Genomic DNA, 20,015 nt, shown 5'->3' with positions numbered 1-20,015 from the left:
GATGGGAGTGCGGCTGTCAGGGACCCAGCAGGCAGATGTGTGGGTTTGAGAGCAGGGCAGAGGGAAAGCTCTTGGCCAGGCTGCTGGGAGCAGGGCTGGGTCTTAGGCTGGAGCCCTGGGGGCTTTTCTGTCCTTTCTTCTGTACACTGTGCTCATGCAAAACCTGAACCATCACACACCTGTCTGCCGGATCCCAGCCAGGCATGCAGGGAGGTTTCCTGCTCCCTCAACACACTGCCCCACATTTTCCCGGTGGGCTCAGTGAGGGCAGAGAGTCCTGCCCCAAATGGGCTCCTACAGTGCTCAGGGTCTGCCAGGCGCTGGTGGCTCTTGGGACATTTTAGGGCTCCTGGAGCCCTCGAGGTGGGCAGGCAGCGATGGCTCCAGGGATGCTATGACAGTCTGAACCTGGGCTGAGTGGTGGGCATGGAGTGGCCATCTCAGAAAGCACTGCCACCCATTGCCAGGGCATGGCTGGAGGGCATTGGGCAGTGCAGCTTGCTGGGATGGGAGGTGGTGGGTGAAGGGTTTGGATATCGTATTTCCCTACGTTGTGTTCAGTGATGTGCTGGTGCCTCTCGTATCTCGCCTGCTTTGGTTCGGGTCAATTTGCTGATCTTTTGTGACTCAGTGCGTTCACAGCAGGAGGAGAAGCTCTTTTTGTTCAGGTCCCCGATGCCTTCCGCTGCCCCCACCCCCGCGGCTATCGGGGCTCGAAGGGCACTCCGCATTCCCGAGCAGCGCTACCCCGCAGAGTCCCATTCGCCGCATTGCCACGACTCCTCCACGGAGCAGTGCCCGACCCCGCGACGGGACCCCTACGGGACCCTGCCTGAGGACCCTCGGACCCGGCCCCGCGCAGCCCCACGGTTTTATACAGCGGGGCTCAGCACTGAGCGCCGGGGCTCAGCCCCGAGGCAGCGCCCGGCTCCGCGCTGTGCCGCTCCGAGCGGCCCCCGACGGCACTTCGCGCTCCGCGCCGGGGCCGGGCCGCTCCCCCGGAGCGCCGCCACCGCTCGGGGCCGGGCCGGGCCGAACCGAACCCCGCTTCGCCGCTGCCCCGAACGCTCCGCGCCGCTCCTCGGGGCCTCACGGCGGCCGCGGGCAAAGTCCGCCCCAGCGCGCCCGATAAGGGCCGGGCGGGGGCCGGGCCGTGGCGGGCGGGGACGCGGGGTTCGCTCCCGGGGGAGAGGCTCTCTCGGAGCTGATTTGCATAAGGTATAATGCCTAATAGAGGCGGTCATGGCTAGGTAGAGGGCGGCCCGCGCCCCGCACAGCCTGCCAGCCGGGGCGGAGCGGCAGGTGCCGGAGGGAGGCGGGCCGGGCCGGGCCGAGCGCGGGGAGACCCGGGACCATGGTGTCCCAGCTGAGCGCCCTGCAGCGGGAGCTCCTGGGCGCCCTGCTCAGCTCCGGGGCCACCAAGGAGGGGCTGATCCGCGCCCTGGAGGACATGGTGCCCGCCGCCGGCTTCGGCGTCAAACTGGAGAGCCTGCCGCTGTCCCCCGGCGGGCCGCCCGACGGCAAGCCCGGCTTCGTGCCGCTGGCCAACGGGCACGGCAAGGGCAAGCTGTCCGGCGACGAGGGCTCGGAGGACGGCGACGACTTCGACACGCCGCAGATTCTCCGCGAGCTGCAGGCGCTCAACACCGAGGAGGCCGTGGAGCAGCGGGCAGAAGTGGACAGGATGATCAGGTAACCGGCGGAGCGCTTCGCTCCCGCGGCCCCGTGCTCCGCTCCGGGGTTCGCTCCCGAGGCGCCCGTCCCGGCAGGGCGCTGCCGCCGCCCCCTCTCTCGCACCGAGAGCGGCGCGGTGCCGGGCGGTGCCGCCGCCCCGTCGGGTGTTCGTCGCCCTCCGCGGTGGAGGGGTCAGGGGCGCACGGGCTCGCGGCCGCCCGGGGCTCGGCTCCGTCCTCCCTCCGCGCCGGGAGATAAAACATAAACTGCAGCACGTGGAGCTCGGAGTGTTATTAATTTATTTCTATAAATCATCAACAGAAAGATACACAAAGAGCCGCGATTAGAGGCGGGTTATTCATTGCCGGAGTTGTAAACCAGGCGGGGAGGGGGAACGAGGAAACCCCCAAACGCGGCGGTTCGGGTCCCGGGGGATGCGGTTCCGCGCCCCGCTCTGGCCGAGCCCGTTCGCTCCGCGCCGTGCGGGGCCGCGCAGAGCCGGGCCGGGCCGTCATGGAGCGGCGGAGCAGCCCTGCGCTCGTCGGGGGCGATTCCCCGCAAGTCCCGGTGCCCGCAGCGGGGCTCCGCTCCCAATACACGGAGGCGGATTCTGCGTGGGAGATCCCCGCGTGTCCCCAGCCCCGTTCGTGCCCGTCCGTGCGGCCGGGCAGCCCAGACACATCGGCGGCAGCGCTGGGGCTCGGATGGGACGCTCGGGAGCGGGAGGGGACACCGGTGCGGGCCGCCACCCGCGCGCCGGGCGCTGCCGCCGTCGCTCTGCCCCGTTCCCTGCCGCTGCGCCCCCGGGGGTGCGTGAGGGCTGTGCCCGCGTCGCAGTTCTCCCACAGGTGTTTCTGTGCAAAGTTTGCCTTCGGTGCAAACAAGAGCAGGCACATGTCCCTGAGGAGCCTTCTGCAAAGAGCTTCTGTTTGCTCTACGAGAGCCCTTTGTACTTGGAGAAAGGCGGCCGGGGCAGGAGCGACGGGAGCCGTCGATCTCTGCCCCTCCGTGCGGCTGAGCCCCCTCCGCTACCACCCCGCGACCCCCGGCTCCGCTCCGACGCTGCCCACGCGGCCGCAGAGGTGCGCGGCCCCGACCTGTGCCGCGCTGCCCCGTGGGCAGCTCCGTGGGCCCCAAAGGGCTCCGCGCTGGGGGAGCTCTGACCCGCGCTGTGCCCCGCTGTGTGCGCAGGGAGATGCAGATTAGATAGATCCCCGATGGAGGGAGCCGGCTTTATAATCCATCTGTATAAATTCTTGGCATTTTTCTCGGAGGATGTGGAGCTTATTTACCTGTTTCCAAGGCTGACCCAGAGGGCGAGCGGGTGGGGGCCTGGGGGACAGGGATGGGCGCTGCCCCCCTCCCCCCTCCCCGGGCAGTGCTGCCCACACTCGGCCGTACTAACGCGGCGCTCAGCTCGGTGCCAGTGGCCGCGCGGGGCGGAGAAGGGCCGCGGGGTGAGAGCTGTGAGCTGGTTTGCAGTGCCGCACAGCGCACCTGGGGCATTGCGCCTTTATTTCTTCCTGCGTGTAAAATTCATCCCCATGGAGGTTTGGGGACAGAACCCCCACATTGGTTTGTGCCGAGTTGTTGAATGGAAATGTTTTCCTCTCTGGCTTTTCAGGTTCACCAAAAAGAGAGAGAAAAAAAATAAATAAATAAAAAAGAGAAGAGGTGAACAAACACTCAAACGTTTCATTTTGGGTCAAGTCCAAACATTTTGTTTAACATGAAACAAAATGTTTGGGTTTGGTTTCAGGCTGTTTAACCCTTCTGAATACGGTCAAGTTGATTTGTAAAGAAAATCGTTGCTCAGAAATTCAGAGCTGAGGGGTTGTTTGCAAAGCACAGGAACGGAGCGCTTTGGAAATGCTGAAGTTAAAAATCATTCCAATATTAAAGTGAAGGGATATGTGAGGACTTCTGGACTCATTCCCACTTTGTTTGTTGGTTGGTTTGTTTGTTTGTTTGTTTTCCCCAGCCCAAATACTGGGAATAAAACTCCATTTCAATTCCGAAATCACATCTGTAACCCAAAGTCACTTGTTTTCATGGTGTTCACTGGAGTGTTGGCTCCAGGCTCCGGCAAAGCGATGCCCTTGTGTTAGCCAGGCTGCTGTCAGGACAAGCTCTGTTCCACCAACTCATTAGGACCCAGTAATTATTGAACAGGGGCAGGATGAAGCCCCGCTCCCACAGCAGTGCGCTCCCTTCACCCGGGCTCGGGGCGCACGGCTCCATCCCCGCAGTGGGTACCCCGGCTGTGGGCACTCCTTGGGAACTGAGCAATTTTGTTTCCTTGCTGCATTCGAGACAAAAAGTAAGAAACCTTTTTGTTGGGCATTTCCATCTTGACAGGATGAAGGATCCAAAATAATGAATGAATTGGAAAAGCGCTTGGATGGTTATTCCAAGCATTATTTGAGTGCACAACTGTGACCAGGCTCAGGTTCCACACCGATTTCTCAGTGTTGAACCATTTCCTTTCACTCCATGTTGTTGGGTGCTGTGAGATGAGCCGTGGGGCCGGGGCACACAGTGGGTGTGTTGGCCGCCCCGTCCACCGTTGCGTTGTGCCTCCATTAGGGAATGCGTGCCCTGTTTTGGTTTTGGCTGCGGCTTTGTTGGTTCCCCAAACTGGTGCCAGGCATCAGATGGGAGCAAAGTAGTGTGGATTTAAGGAAGAGCCAATTTGTAGCTGGATTGATTCTGATGGAGTTGAATTTGAGTGTTGAAAAACACTAAAGACTGACTGAAAATGATGACGGGGGGCTCAGCTTGGGTTGGCGCACGGGGCAAGAATCTCTGCCATCAAATATTAATTAAGAATAGTGGGGCTCCATCAGTAATAATGGGGTTCCGTCATTGGAAAAAGCAACCACGGAGCAAAGTTAACTTTCATTTTCCTCCACCCTCAGTGAGGACCCGTGGCGGGCGGCGAAGATGATCAAGGGCTACATGCAGCAGCACAACATCCCGCAGCGCGAGGTGGTGGATGTCACCGGCCTCAACCAATCCCACCTCTCACAGCACCTCAACAAGGGCACTCCCATGAAGACCCAAAAAAGGGCAGCCCTCTACACGTGGTACGTCCGCAAGCAGCGGGAGATCCTGCGGCGTAAGTACTGGGAGCAGGACGGGCAGGGGGCTGTGTGTGGGGGTGGAACGCCAGCTCCCCTCCGGAGGGGTTTTGTGGGTCCAAGTGATTGAGGCTGTGGGAGGAGTGGGTGAGAGCCCCTCTGGACTGCAGCAATGCTGTGCGAGCTGCCCCAAGCCCACTAAAATGACTGAATCTGATTGCACACAATTAGATCCATCTCCCGGCTCTGCCCCCTTTTCCTCCCCCCTTTCTGAACACATTCACCTTCTGCAACTATTTAAAAAAAAAAAAAAAAAAGAAAAGAAAAAAAAAAAGAAAGAAAAGAGAGAGGAAAGGAAAAAAATCCTAAATCTGTGGAAGGTCTCATAAAGCCTGAATTATTAACAGTGTGGATGGCACTGACTGCACACCCGGAGCCGTGCTGGTGCTTTGTGCCTGGGGAGCTGCACTGCAGGAATCCCTACGGCCTGCCTTGGAGCAGTGCTTGCGTGGGGCGGGTGCTGCGCTGAGCCCCCCCGGCCCCCAGCCCCAAAGGATGCAAAATCCAAAGGCAGAAAAGGGCTCAGCCCCGAGTGCCGCTGCTTTGAAGGTGCACCTGGAGATGTTAAAGCAAACAGAGCTGCTCCAGCCGTGCCCCACGCCTTCCCCTGTTGTCACAAGGGGAAAAGCCATTATAAAAAGAGGGAGAATTCCCCTGCAAAATGGAGAATAATAAAAACTCCCATTAATCTCCCTTTATGGCTGTGGTGACAGGTGCCTGGCGGACACGGGAAGGTCACCCTGGTGTGGGGCCAGGCTCCTCTGGGAGTCCCTTTGGGCACAGGGTGGGCACAGACAGGGGTCTGCGTACCCACTGAGCTCCTTTTGGGGGCTGTGGCCCCATCCTCATGTGCAAAATTCATCCTGGAACAAGTGCACGCCAGCAAAGCCCAGCCATGCATACGCATGTACTGCGTGTGCCACCCAACAACCACCTGTGCCCACCTGCCTGCGGTGCCCAGTGGGGCCGTGGGTGGGAGGGGGCCGGGGTGGGGGCCGGGGCGGGCACCGTCGCTGCGCGTGACGGTGACTCTGAGCTCTGAGCGGCGGCTACAGGCCGGGTCACGTCTGCTCCTTTCTCTTTCAGAGTTCAACCAGACAGTCCAGGGGTGTGAAAATAGGACAGACAAAAGCAGTCAGGATCAGCTGCTGTTTTTCTTTCCAGAGTTCAATCAGCAGAACCAGGGGGCTGGTCAGCTCGACGATGCCTGCACCGAAACCCCCAGCAAGAAGATGCGCCGCAACCGCTTCAAGTGGGGGCCGGCCTCCCAGCAAATCTTGTATCAAGCCTATGAGAGACAAAAGAACCCCAGCAAAGAAGAGAGAGAGGCACTAGTAGAAGAGTGCAACAGGTAACAGCTGCCCTTTGCCATCCTGCAGAAGCTGCACGAGATGCTGGGCTCGTGGCACGCAGTCCCAGGTTTTGGAATAGTTTTGCTGAGCTACCTGCTGGCTTTGGGCTTAGCTCTGGGCAGCATCCAGAGCAGAGCAAGCTCTGTGCTGTGTTCGGGATGTGGCGGGGATGCAGCGAGGATACAGCAGAGATGCAATGGGGATGCAGCTGGGATACGGTGGACATGGAGAGGGGATGCAGTGAAGGTGCAGCAGGGATACAGCAGAGATGCAGCAAGAGTGAAGCAGAGATACACTGGAGATGTGGCAGAGATGCAGTAAAGATGCAAGAGGGATGCAGAAGGGATGCAGCAGTGGTACCGTGGTGCTACAGCATGCTCAGAGGGAGGTGGGATGACTTTTATGGCATGAGTGTAGTTGAAAAGAGCAGGTGGGTGCTCAGGAAGGACTGAAAGCTCCAAACCCTGTGTTGGGAGCTCCCCATCAGCACTCTTGCTCCAACGTGTCCCTTTGCATGCACAGGGCCGAGTGCCTGCAGCGAGGGGTGTCACCCTCCAAGGCACATGGGCTTGGCTCCAACCTGGTGACGGAGGTGCGTGTCTACAACTGGTTCGCCAACCGGCGGAAGGAGGAGGCTTTCCGACAGAAGTTGGCCATGGACGCCTACAGCTCAGGCCAGCCCCCGCACAGCATGAACCTGCTGCTGTCCCACGGCTCCCCGCACCACAACCAGCCCAGCGCCTCACCTCCCAGCAAGATGCCAGGTGAGATGGGAACGGTGATGTTGGGCAGAGGCAGTGTTGGTCATGTTTCCGATGAAAAAAGGGGTTGTGAGCTGAAGGGTCCGTGCTGTTGAGTTGTTGACCCTTCTGATACTATTGACAGTGTTGGCACCATTTATACTGCAGAAAGAGACATTCAAAGCAGTGCATGGACATGGTGGTAATGGCCTCGGGGAAAAGATGGTCCATGTTGTCTATGTTGGCCAAGGGACAGCAACAAGGTTCAGCCCTTGTTGCAGTTTCCCCATTGTCTGTAGGATGGGACTCCTCTCAGCAGTAGAGCTTGGAGACTCTCTACTTCCTCTGCAGGCTTGATGGGTGTAGAGAGGTGTGGACGCTGTCCCCACAGTGCCAGCCACGTGGCGGGGGCTGGATTTCCATCCCATCAAGGACAGATTGCTGGGCTGGGCATGATTGTTGGTGCAGGCTGGGCTGAGCAGGGGCGTGGATATGGCTGCTCTGCCTGATGTGGGGAATTAGGGGTGGGGGATGTGCTGCTGGAACTGAAGTTGGTGAAACGAGTGTCTGTGGGCAGAGGGCTGCACTGAGTCCCATGGCTCGGCTCTGCTCTGCCTGCAGTGTGCACTGCCGGGGGATTTGAGCAGGAGATAATGCTGAGAGCAGAGCAGGGACGGTAATCAGGGAGGGCCTGGCGGCATGGGGCAAGAGGCATTGTTGGGAGAACAATTCCCATTGTGCCGCTACCTGCAATCTGCACTCCAAAGCTGCCAGACCCAGCAAACAGGAGCGGGCACTTTGTGGCGGGCGGTGAGGGGTCAGCGTGGGGCCGCAGGCTGCAGGCAGTGTGCCCTGACCATCCCAGTCCCCCCTTGGAGTTGACACCCCAATATCAGGACAGGGAGATACAAAGCAGCTGCTCCCCAGAAATTCTCCTACCTGGCTCATTGAAAGCCCCAGCCTCATTACAAAGGAGAATTAATAGAAGATGCCCAGGGAGTACCATGGGGAGGGCTTGGAGATGGGGATGGAGCTGTCCTGGGAACCACAAACCCCATGGTGAGATGACTGTCACTGACCATGGGAATGTTCAAGAAACGCTTGGATGTGGTGTTGAGGAATATGATTTAGCCAGGAAGTAATGGTAATGGTTGGACTAGATGATCTTCTAGGTCTTTTCCAACATTGATAATTCTGTGATTCTGTGATTTTGATGGGGCGGGAGGGCATGGAGATGCCGATGGGCGTAAAGCGTATCACCCAATGGTGTGGGGACACTGGGGGCACTGGGGACACTGGGGGCACTGGGGACATCGGGGCCGGCAGCCTGACTCATGGTGCAGCTCTCCCTGCAGGGCTGGCCCACAGTGACCAAAATGTGACCCTGCCCCAGGAATGCCCCACACAATGGCGGGGACGGGGTGGACGTTTGCCCTCCTGTCACCGGCTGATTGCTTACAAGGTGCCCTACAAGCACATTGTCAGCAAAATCAGCTGTTTTCTGTGTTGGCCGCCAGGCTTTACAATACCGCACCAGCATGCAGCCCCGCGTTGTCATGGCGTTGTCCCCACCGTGCATGCTTAATTGACAATTAAGCTGGGGCTTTGAACGAACCCCACTGCCTTTGATGTGGCCCCGTCTCTCCAGCGCACTTGCAGGCACCCCGCGAGAGCCTTTGTTTTCTTCTATTAGGGGACGGCAATTATTGGAACCGCAGGCATTTATCTCGAGGCTGTGGGGCCGTTAAGCCCCAACCTTTATTTTCCCGTTGGAGCATTGGCCAGCAGGAGCCAGCCGTGGCTATAGGGCTGCTGACAGCCCATTCGTGGGGTCTTTGAGCTGGGCAGGAGTGATGGCCACGGAGGGGTCAGGAGGGCTCAGCCTCCGGAATTCTGTGCTGGTGTGCATCTCCGTGCTGAGGAGCAGGAGATGGACACAGTGAGGGCTGTGTGAGAGGCTCGGGTCTGGTTTAAGGCTGAGGGGCTGGGATGGAGCTCAGCCTGCACTGGGATCCATCAGACACAGTAATGTTTTGGGACTGCAAGTCTCCCAAATGCCACCAGCTCCTCTGAGAGATGCTGACCCCATCTGTGCTGGGATTTGACCTGTCCTTGCACCGAGTGCGGTGGTGTCTGGAGCCCTCAATGCCTTTAAGAGCTTAATGATGGTGCTGGGACATTGCCCGCACCCTGCTGCCTGCACAATCCCCCCAGGGAAGGAAATTATAGAGCTGAGTATGGCTCAGAGCAGGCATCGCCCCTTGGTCGGGATGGGGATGGTGCCTGGTGAGAGGGCAAGCTGACGGCTGGGGGCAGCGGGAGAGCTATAAAACCGAGCATCTTGGGCGGCCCCTCGGTGCAGGGTTTTTAACTGTTTGGAGGTAAATACTCCAAGCCTTTCTATCTCAGAGGTGTCTCAGACTCTGGACTTTTCCCTTCCTATAGGGGATTATCAGAGATCTCGGTTCCCTGTTTGATTTGAAGGTCACTCGAGGCTTTATCTCGTTCCTCGGTGCCATGCGGCAGACTCTGGCTTATGCCATTTTTATCTTCAAGAGCCGAAGGGACAATCAGTGCTGATGAGATTAGGGACGCACCCCCACCCACCCCGCTCCCCGCATACAAAGGGCCCTGCGACGCCCCAGCCCTACTTGGACAGACAGCACTGCGAACACTGGGGTGACCCTTTGTGTGTGCACATCCATGCAGCATTTTGCATTATTTATGTGTATTTTTAGATATCTCTACAGCCACACATAAAAATATACAAACTCAGCTCCACGCCCCGAGATTCTCCCTAACCTGAAAGGGCAATTTGGGTGATTTACTTTCTTCAAGAAGAGCCTGCTCATAACTCCCTGGTCCAGAGGTACGTCGCTTTCTATCTGGATCCTGCAGGCTGTTCTCTGATAGCTCGGGCTGTGCAGGTTCTGATTGCAGACCCGGTGCCAGCCGTTGTCAGATTTTACTGTTGCGCTCATTGTGCGGCTCTGTGGGTACAGTGTGCTGTTAGGAGCTTTTCCTGCTTTTATGGGGGGTAATTAGGACTTTATGGCAGCAGCAGAATGGGAGGGTCCAGTCCCAATAAACAGCTTTATAATGGACATAAACTCCGCACCTCGGTAACATAGCAAGATTAACACTTTAGGGACAGTTTGAGTGGCAGCCCCAAAAATGGCCCCAGGCGGGAGTGCAGCCAGGTGTGAGCACTGCAGCTGGTGGTGCCTTGGGATGCTCCCTGGGATGCTCCGTGGCATGCACTGCTCTCAGGATGGGCTCCATAATGCCCAGGGTGCTGGCTGCAGGGCTGGGACACGGGGTTAAGGCTATGGCAGCCGGAGCCTGCAGCTTGTCTGGAGCCGTAGGGAAGCAGTAAAGCATTTCACGGGCTGTGCAGCTTGGGGACCAAACAATAGCCATGTCCCATAAACAGACTTTTATACTATGGCTGTAGCTCCAGTTGGGAACAAACTCTTTAAGGGCGCAGGCTCGGCGGGCAGACTCATTGCTGGGGCTGGATGGGGAGAGGCCAAGGAGGAATAAATCTCGTGCTGGGACTGCGTCACGCTGTGGAAGCACAAGAGAGTGGCGGCAGAACAATCGTGCCTGGCTCTGCAAGGCCGCCTGCCCTGCTATGCCATAAAGCTGAGCTCGGGTGGCCACAGAGCCCGGCGAGGGAACCACTGTGCCCAGGGTGGGCTGTGTGAGCCAGGAGATGGGGAGAAGCCGGTCCTGGGGGCACGGCTGGCACAGTCAAGAAAATGCGGCCAGCAATGGCATCTCATGGCTGGAGGCTGCTCCAGCAGTATGGCTGCAACTCTCCATCTCCCATGTGGGTGCTTTGATGGGGAGTGGGTGAGAGCTCAGTGGGGATGAGGAATGGGGAGGGATGGCACCTCCATTATGTGGGAGCACTAGTAAAAGCAGCAGTAGCAACAGCATGAACCTCTCACTGTTAAGAATGTAATCTGCCATAATCCATGCCAAAATGGAAGGCACACAGATAATAATATTCATCCTGCTCCAGGAACAGAAAAAAAAACAAGGTAAAGTGGTTGAGGATTCCCAAAGGCCCACAGGGCACATGGGCAAAAAACTGCAGAGAAATGTGTGAAGATCAGCTTTTAACATCTGCTTCTTAAAGTTAAATTTGTGATGCTGGGAATCTTGGCTGAAATGGGTAGAGTGTGATTTGGGACTTAATTTTTCTTTTTTCTTACTGAAAGCTTCACAGAGTCCAAAAGAGAGTGAGGATTGCCCTGGTAGGTAGCAGACATTGGTGTCCTTTCCATTGAAACACTGCAGACTGTTGTTCTTAAGAGTAACGTCTCATTTAGTCCCATGTTTTTCATAACCGCTTCCAACCCCATCACTGTTCCATGGGCTCAGGAACTGCCATTTAATCTCCTGCCTGTGCTTCTCATCTGTCTTTAAGACCACTGAGAAGAAAGGGCTTTTTTTTTGTAATCTCTGCTCCCACTGTTTGAATAGCGCTGCAGCGTCTCAGACCGGCAGCGGCTGAAGCACACTTTGCACGAGGCTGGGACCGCAGGGAAGAATGTGGTGACAGTGCCCTGGTTGAGTAATGTTTACCTGGCCGTCCACTCGTACCGGCAAATATCCACCTGCCAGAGGACATTCTTGTATTATCAGGGATAAAGGGGTTTGCTGGGAAATGATCAGGAACCAGACAGCGCGGGGAGATTCCTATCTGAGGGCCATGTTTGGCCAGCTGATGTTTGGAAAATTTGGAGGCGATTAGAACGACTTTTTGTGCTTTTGGTGGAGGCAGCGGGGAGCCTGCTATGCAGTCGGTCATTTTGGAGCAAAGCTTCCAGACCTGAGTTATGTCTTATTTCTTCTTCCTGAACTCAGGTTTTATGGCAGCCCTCAGAGCATCCTTGTGGAACTGGAGCTTGGGCAGTGCTGGCACCTCCTGGCCAAGGCTCAGCGCAGGCTCAGGGCTTCAGTGGGACTCTTGGTGCCTGGAGCCCCAAAGACCCAGACCCCCAGCTCAGGTCATTCTGGGGAGGGTCCCAGCACATAGGTGATGCTCCCATGGGTTGTGTTCCCAGGAAGGATCTTGGGCCTCCACTTCGATCCCCGGGAGTTCAGTGACCCCAGTGCTGGCTGCCTGTAACAAATGGCTTCTTGCCGGGGCAGCCCTGTAAAAGGTGCTTTTGTTTCCAGTGGGTTTCCCTCGGTTAATTATTTGTGATCTGTAGATGCCTTTCCATGACACATGGCTGATCATATGGTTATCAGTATGGGGCTATTTAGCCAAATTAAATATATTTGTATTGAAGATCCGTGCTCAAGCCAGATTTCTCTCTTCACCTGGGTGGTGGCAGGCTGTGGCGTGGTTGAGCTTGGCCATTGTGCCTGCCATCACCATGTCCTCCCACTGTGTTAATCACACGCATGTCAGGAGTGGAGAGAGTGCCTGCGGGCCGTGTCCATTCCCAGTGCGGTTTTCATAGAAACATAGAATCACAGAGTCATTAAGGTTGGAAAAGACCTCTAAGATCATCCAGTCCAACTGCCAACCCAATGCCCACTGACCACGTTGTGTTCTGCAGGGGTCCGGTACAGCCAGGGGGCGAGCAGTGAGGCGGCATCCTCCGGGGCCATCAGCCACCACGGCAGCGGTGCCATGGTCACCACCAGCCAGGCGGTCCTGCAGCAGGTCTCCCCAGCCAGCTTGGACCCGGGCCACGGTTTGCTCTCTCCCGACGGTAAAATGGTGAGTACACCTGGCCTATTGTGGCGGCGGCGCTGATAAGATAAGAGGGCCCAGCGGGCAAAGCAAACACGCTTTCCCCGGGTTTCACACGCGGCCCGTGCTGAACAATGGAGCATTGTGGGGGTGTGGGCGCTCGCCTGTCCCCACCGCCCGCCTCAAAGGCGGCCCCACAGCCCCGGCGTGTTCCCCAAGTGCGGCCCATAAACCTGACAGAGCCCGCTCTGCTTTTATTGATTGCATGCCTTGTGAATTGAATGCGCGCTGGGTGGATCACTGTTTGCTTTCCCCTGCCGATGACATGGGCATTGATAAAGCTCTCATTCATTGCTTTTCCTTAAGCCCTCCTCAGTTCTGAGCTTCTCTGGGAAGCACTTTGCTCCCAGCTGTGCCCCCAGTGTGCTGTGGCTGTGCTGGGTTATGCTGGCTGCAGTGCCCAAAGTGATCCTGGCTGAGCATGGTGCAGAAATGTGCAGGAGGAGGACAGGATGGGATGAGATGGGATGGGATGAGATGGGATAGAACGGGATGGAATGGGATGGGATGGGATGGAAGTGAGTATGGCACTCCTTGAAGCAGCTGGCACAGCATCACCATGTGGCTGTTCTGGCCACTCAGCAGCTCTTCCGGGAGGAGGTTTTCCTGCTGAAAGTGAAAGTCACACATGGCTCTTGGCACGGGTTTTCACTTCCATTTTCTTAGGACAATCCCTCAGGGCCAATAGCTGCAGGTCCCCACAAGCCTGGCAGCTGCATGGGGGCAAGCTGCTTGTTCTTCCCACAGCCGGAGTGCTTTTGCCCCCCATTTCCCTGCTTTGCCTTCCCTTCTGCCTGCCTCTCACTCATGGGGTCTCCTTGTAGCCCCCTGAGCTCAGACATTGCTCCAGGATAGTTGAGTGTCCTGAGACATGCAGGGGAGCCATCACAGAGCAACCCCAAGCCCCCTGGCACTCTCCCTCGCTGCACACCCGGCACGCACCCATTTCTTCCTCTGGGTGTGTTGAACCTGTAACCCTGAGCCTTGAAGTCATAAAATGAGTCACGAAGGAAGGCAGCAGCAGGCACAGACAGTGTGGGGCGGGGGACAGGAGGACAAAGCGCTGCCATGAGCTCAGCAGCACAGCAATCTCGGTGCACCCTTTGTGGTTCCTTTAAGGGGTGTAGGAGCCCCCAGGAAGGGGATGTTTTCAGTGCATGGCAGGGAGCTGCTCAGAGATGCAGAGGGTTAAAGCAGCGTGCTAAAGGCACCTGCAGGCTGCAGCAGCACTGCTGAGCTCTCCGTTGCACAGCGCCGTCTGGGGCTGCTCTGCTCCTCCGGCAGCACGCAGCTCTGCCAGCTTATCTCTGATCTTTAAGCAAGGCTAGCTAGTGCTTGCAAGTTATTTAATGAAAATATGCTGTAGGCTGTGGTTTCTAGTAGGTAAACATGTGCCTTTAATGCCCCACATGAAACCAAAAGCTGCCAAGGAAATTTCTGCATCTGAAGGCAATTGTTTTTTTGGGGGAGGAGGAGCACTATAGAGATGATGTTATACTCCGTGGTACTGCTGTGCTGTTCCCATAGTCCCATATTGTTCGGCTCTTGGTGGGGTCTTTCCCAGTCCTGCTATCTCTGGTTGATCCCATTTGGGAGCAGTGTTTTCGCCCAGTTCTCCCCAGAATGTGCCATGCCACAGGTGAGCAGCATGCGCTTGCCATGAGCTGCCTGCACCACACTGCACCATGGCGTGGCCTGGCCTTGAAGAAACTTTCAAAGTGGAAAGTACTGGATAAGGAAACATGAGTCACTCCTGTGCTCTGGTATTTATTGATGCCTTTGTTTCGATTGCAATGAGGCTATCTCAGGCTCACATGGGCAGAATAATCAAGGACCGAGTGTCCAGAAGTGTCACACAGCCGAAAGGATGGCTTCAAAATCTGCATTGAGGTTGCTCAGTTCAGGAGGTGTCACAGAGGGATGAGGTGAGTGTGCAGCAGGTCAATAACGCAGAAATAACCAGGCACTGTCAGAGTCCTGCTACCCCCACAGCTGTCCCAACACACCCCCAGCGCCTCTGCATGTGTCTGATGGCTGCACACCAGGAGCTGCCTTTGGCTGCATGCACCAGCCTCTACCAACACTGCCATCTGTATGGTGCAGCTGCAGCCCCTCAACTGGAATTTGTTTCATAAAAGTGATGACTAAGATCACTCTGAGGCCTTTTTTTCAATCTACTTTGCCTTCTTTTTTAAGCTTTTCCAAGTCTGTATTTCTCACTTTCCCCTACATTTGTGACAGGTGGAAGTTAATCAGTGTGAGAGTCCTCGGTTGTCCCCAGCAGCAGGAATGCGGACCTGGGGAGCAAATGGCAACTGCGTGGGACACATCCTGTCCCCAGCGCTGTGCTCTGCTGGAGCGCTGGCAGCTGCTTCCAGGAAGGCTTCACACTGCTGCAGCTTTGCTATTTATTAACGTGATAGTCAGTGCTTCCAGCCAGGGTCTGCAGCCCACGGGTGCTCCACTGGAAGGTGCCAGTGTGGGTGCAGCTTGTCACCTCCTGGGGGGCTTTTTCTGTTCCCTCTGTTGCTGGTTTTGGTGATGGTTGTGGCTGGGAGCCAGCATTGTGTGCCTGATGGCTGCTGTCTGCTTTGCTCCCTGCAGATCTCTGTGTCAGGTGGTGGGCTGCCGCCGGTGAGCACCCTGACCAACATCCACAGCCTGTCCCACCACAACCCACAGCAGTCCCAGAACCTCATCATGACGCCGCTCTCAGGAGTCATGGCTATTGCACAGAGTAAGTGTGAAATGGGGGCCCATCCGGACCCCAATTCCCGGCCCCCAACCTTCACATCCCAGCCCCATTGCTGACACCCTGCTGTGCTCTCTCCCTTCTCCCAGGTCTGAACACCTCGCAGGCACAGAGTGTCCCTGTCATCAACAGCGTGGCCGGCAGCTTGGCAGCCCTGCAGCCAGTGCAGTTCTCGCAGCAGCTGCACAGCCCACACCAGCAGCCACTCATGCAGCAGTCACCCAGCCACATGGCTCAGCAGCCCTTCATGGCCACGGTCACCCAGCTGCAGAACTCGCACAGTAAGGGGCTGAGCGCTTGGGAAATTAACTCTTATGGGAAAGTGACTTCTGCTCTGCTGCTGTGACACCCATGGTGCTCTCTGTCTGGCTTTGTGCAAGGATTTTTTTTTTCCTTGTGTGTTGTTATTGTCACATATTGTTTATTGATTTTACCTTGGCCACCACTGGTCCTAGTGGTCAGAAAAAGCAAGAGCTTCCCCTCCATGCCAGAGGCACATGGTGGTTTCCTTCTGTTTCTTGTACTGTATTCCTGTCTGCACTGTATCTATCCCCACACCTATGTGCGTAGCACACTGTCTGCCTGCCTTGCTCCTGCACAAAGGCTGTGGCTGACGTTGTTTTTCTCTCCATAGTGTACGCACACAAGCAGGAGCCCCCCCAGTATTCCCACACCTCCCGCTTCCCCTCGGCGATGGTGGTGACAGACACCAGCAGCATCAGCACGCTCACCAACATGTCTTCCAGCAAGCAGGTAATGGCTGGGCACTGGCAGCAGGATTGAGGTGTGGTGGTGTAATTTGGGGTGTTTGCCCCATGGATCCTGCTATAGACAAGCCCTCCAGCACTGGAAACCCAGCCCCAAAAACCCATCCCAGCCCCTCCATGGGCTCTGAAAGACCTGCTTATGGATGGCAACCACACTGGGAACTGGGCAATGAGTGGCCACTCTGGATGCTGAGTGTCGGGGTTTGGCCAAACACCATGCAGTGAGCAGCTCTGGTCCCTTCATGGATGGTGAGCAGTGCTGGGGCGGCTCTGCAGATGGCGTGGTGGCCTCGACCCCCACCTTTATCTGCCCCGTGTCGGGGTAAGACATATCCCAGCTTGAATCAGGTGCACAAGGCCTTACTCAGACAATAGCTCCTTTCTAAATGCCAGCTCTGGGGACTGTGGGAAATATGCGGCCCTTATTGATTGCTAGATAAATACGAGAGAGCCTTGAACTTGTATCCAGATAAACTCTCTTACCAACCTTAGACAGCAGAGGGGAAAAAAATGTCTGCAATGACCACAGAGTAAATACGGCGTGGGATCGCTGTGGGACTTCCACACAGATGCCTGGCACTGTGTTGCTGGGGGGCAAGGAAGGGGCTGGGGCTGGGTGGGAATGGCGGAGGCCCTGGGGCTGAGCCATGGGGGAAGGCAAAGCGCCTCAGCTCGGCCCAACTCAGCTCATTTTGGGCTCCCTCTGCTCTGTGCCCAGCAGTGCGGGAGCGTTCAGGCTTGGCCACGCTCTCAGGAGCGCCATTTCCTCTGCACGGCTTTATCGGCCCATCTGCTGTGCGCTCAGCCCGAACTGCTCCTGATTAATTGTGCTCTCCTGCCACGGGCTGGCTTTGATGCCGGCTTGCCAAAATGAGCCCGGCACACACAGGAAATGTCCCTCTGGTGGGAATAGCAGCCGGCCATCCCTGCCACAGGGCTGCAGCCTGCAGGCCCCACACTCGGCCTGCCCTGACATGGCGCTGCCCGGGGTGGGCAGTGCTCCCTTTCTTTCCCCCATTGTGCTTTAATTAAAGCAGAGAAGGAGGAGATGTGGCTGTTGGTTGGGGCTGGAAGGGGCATGCAGCTCTGGGTTCCTCTGACAATGCTTGAGGCCGAGCCACCATGTTTATTACGTTAGCAAACACCTGATAGCTGTGGCCCGTCCCTAATAACATGTCACGGGAGGCTCCTGGCGTCTCCTTATCTCTGTGTTACGATGTTTGCTGTGTGCTCCAGCCCACAAGGTCATCCCCGGCTGCCAGCCCCCACCCCAGTGGTGAGCAGGGGACCCTGGGGGGGCTGGGGTTGGAGCTGTGGCAGCATTGATGGAGCCACAGGGGCCAGCCCGTCCATCTTGGAGGTGACAGCAGCACTGGGGTCAGCCACTGCTGTTCAGCCGACCAGCGCAAACTCCTTGGAACAACCCCTGCAATAGGCCCTTTTTTATTAAAATATATATATATGTATATAATTTTTGTAGGGTTGCAGTATCTGGCTCAGAAAGTGCTTTCTTTCTGGCAGTGCACAGGGCTTAGGGCTTGGGGTGTGGGAGGAGACAACCTGGGGAGCCCCGACCCACCAGACCCACTGCTCACCACGCTGCTCTCTCCCTCCCCAGTGTCCCCTGCAAGCCTGGTGATGCTCCACACCTCGCTGCCTTTGCACATAGCAACGGGAACTTATTTTCCACAACATCCCGCTGGTGACCCGCGCATCCAGCTGCAGCGAAGCTCAGTGTCGCAGCGAGGAGCTCATTACCCCAACATGTGGCCGCAGCCTCGCAGCCCCGCGCCGGGGACCAGCCTGAACCCAAACCATGGGACCGCGCCTCTCCTCCCCTCCACGCAGTATTTCCGAGACGTGTTCTGAGGATTGTTTCTTTCCTAAGTATTTGCCTTCCAAGAGGCCATTGGCTCTCCCGAGGAAATAGGAACAAGCTGTACTGGGATGTGGCAGATGGATCGTATTTAAGTTATACTCCTCCACCCGACGGACTGAGAGGGACCCGGGTCTGTTACTTGGCTTTTGGAAGGAGGAATCTCGTGCTGTTGAACTGAGCCAGTTAAGCTGTAAATATAGGTACAGTCTGCTCCACCCTCACCCATCCCCACTCCTATACATAGAGATTTATATAAAAGAAGTAAATTTTGTCCAATTGATGTAAACTATTGTAATTAAGTGCAATTCCCCCATCTGTATATATTGTTCCTGCATTTCTTCTCTCCCTCAGTCTTAATTTTTTATTTTTTTGGTAAAGGTCAGAGCTCTGCACGGTTTTGGTTTTGTATTTTCTTTCTTCCCTTAATGGAGTTAATTAACAAAGAAAGCCCTGTGCCTATGCAGAGACACCAGCACCACTCCCTGCCCTGCAGAGGGACAGGCACCAGGCTGAGCCCCAGCAGCTGGCCCCAGGACTGGGTGACACAAGGAGCTCAGGGGTCTCTCCTGTGTTTGAGGACACAGAGTGGGCTGCCACTCTGCAGCCAATGTATGTCCCAGCCTGGCACCCACGGGGGGCACTGTGCTGTGCACTGCCAGAGCCTTGCCCTGCTGCATCTACCCGAGTCTGACTTCCCAAAGCTGTGAAAGGCATTGCCTCACCTGCCATGAGCTCCTCCATACCCACATCCCTTTGGAAATGGATTTAATGCTCCTCAGCTGTTTAAATTTTTCTTAAACTTTGTCGCGTGTGCCAAATGCTGAGAGTGCTTTAAAGAGGCGGAGAGCAGTGGAGGTGCCTGTGGACAGTCAGCCAGTGCTCAGAACACTGGATGCTTTTTCTGGGGCAAAAAGTGCTGTTTTATGGTATATTTGTACAATAACCGTTGTCAGGACTGATAGGAGCAACCCTGTGGGGAATAAGTCATCATGAATCGGAGACTGATATTCAAATTACATTTAATTTAATGTACACCTTAATTAAAAACCATTTTTTCAGACTCGTTGCTGCCATGTGATCTATGACTCCTGCTGCAGCTGTTGGGGTACAGCAGGGATGTGAGGCTCAGGGGGCTTCATCTGTTCAATGCGGGTGCTGAGGGAAGGGCTTTCAGAGCATTGATATGGTGTTCACATTTAGGGCCAGAGCAGGACACCCCAATCAAAGCCCTCCTGTGTAGTTTCTGTGATTTTTTACTGCCCTAGACAAAAACTGGAATAGGATGGGAGGCATAAAGACTACTTGCTCCCTTCCCCAGAGACTCAGAAGCATCATGCCCTGTTAGCAAAGCCTGGGACAAAAGATGCCTGCTTGAAGCAAAGATCCGCTGCCCCTCCCTGCTCAGCAATGCCCTTTCAGTGCAGCTCAGCCTTCTCAATCAGCTCAGATTCTGCTCTCAGACACAACTTGGGCTCAGTTCCCAGCAGGTCGGGGTGGGAACAGTTTGGATTCTCTTGCTGTTGCCAGCTGGTGCTCTGCCTCCTGAGGTGCTCTCCCAACCTCAAGATGGGGGTTGAATGATGTCAGGCTGACTTTGTCCCACAGAAGAATGGGCAACCCAATGGGAAGGAAGGAGGGAAATAGGCACTACGTAATCTGTAGTACCTGAACTGATGCTCCATGAGGAGCAGTGCTGTTTTGAATATGATTTCTGCACCCTTTTTGTGATTGACGTGGAGTGAGAGGAACAGGGTTTGGGGTGCGAGAGTTATGCGTAAAGCATTGCTTGCAAAGTAGAATGTTATCAGCACTGCTCTCCAGAATGCCACACAGAGAAGGTGAGTGCAAACCCTGGGAAGGTGCAGCCCCATGGGAGAAGGTCTGGGAGGTCAGGGGAGGGACTGAGTCCAAGGGAAATGGACACAGGACACATCT

General features: G+C 56.2%; 1 protein-coding gene across 2 annotated transcripts; it reads left to right on the top strand.

Moving 5' to 3' along the window:
• The first annotated feature begins 1,192 nt into the window (after positions 1 to 1,192).
• Positions 1,193 to 19,140, top strand: HNF1B (HNF1 homeobox B). Of its 2 annotated transcripts, none has more exons than XM_015881214.2 (9): positions 1,193 to 1,692; positions 4,593 to 4,792; positions 5,901 to 6,165; positions 6,689 to 6,930; positions 12,486 to 12,649; positions 15,287 to 15,419; positions 15,524 to 15,715; positions 16,069 to 16,187; positions 17,820 to 19,140. In XM_015881214.2, exons 1-9 carry the CDS (start codon positions 1,355 to 1,357, stop codon positions 17,838 to 17,840), a joined length of 1,674 nt encoding a protein of 557 aa, XP_015736700.1. In that variant the 5' UTR covers positions 1,193 to 1,354; the 3' UTR covers positions 17,841 to 19,140. The 2 variants fall into 2 exon arrangements, with proteins under 2 accessions (XP_015736700.1, XP_015736701.1); XM_015881215.2 differs by having other exon boundaries at positions 1,194 to 1,692; positions 5,979 to 6,165.
• Positions 19,141 to 20,015: the final 875 nt, after the last annotated feature.

The sequence above is a fragment of the Coturnix japonica genome, chromosome 19 (assembly GCF_001577835.2).
Source record: "Coturnix japonica isolate 7356 chromosome 19, Coturnix japonica 2.1, whole genome shotgun sequence".
Taxonomy (NCBI): domain Eukaryota; kingdom Metazoa; phylum Chordata; class Aves; order Galliformes; family Phasianidae; genus Coturnix; species Coturnix japonica.
This window is presented reverse-complemented; position numbering and strand designations above follow the sequence as displayed.

Excerpts from the sequence above, each read along its gene's own strand:
- HNF1B (XM_015881214.2), top strand. The coding sequence starts at position 1,355 with ATGGTGTCCCAGCTGAGCGCCCTGCAGCGGGAGCTCCTGGGCGCCCTG. Across the intron at positions 4,793-5,900 it reads GCAGCGGGAGATCCTGCGGC|AGTTCAACCAGACAGTCCAG; the intron begins GTAAGTACTGGG and ends TTTCTCTTTCAG. Across the intron at positions 6,931-12,485 it reads ACCTCCCAGCAAGATGCCAG|GGGTCCGGTACAGCCAGGGG; the intron begins GTGAGATGGGAA and ends TGTGTTCTGCAG.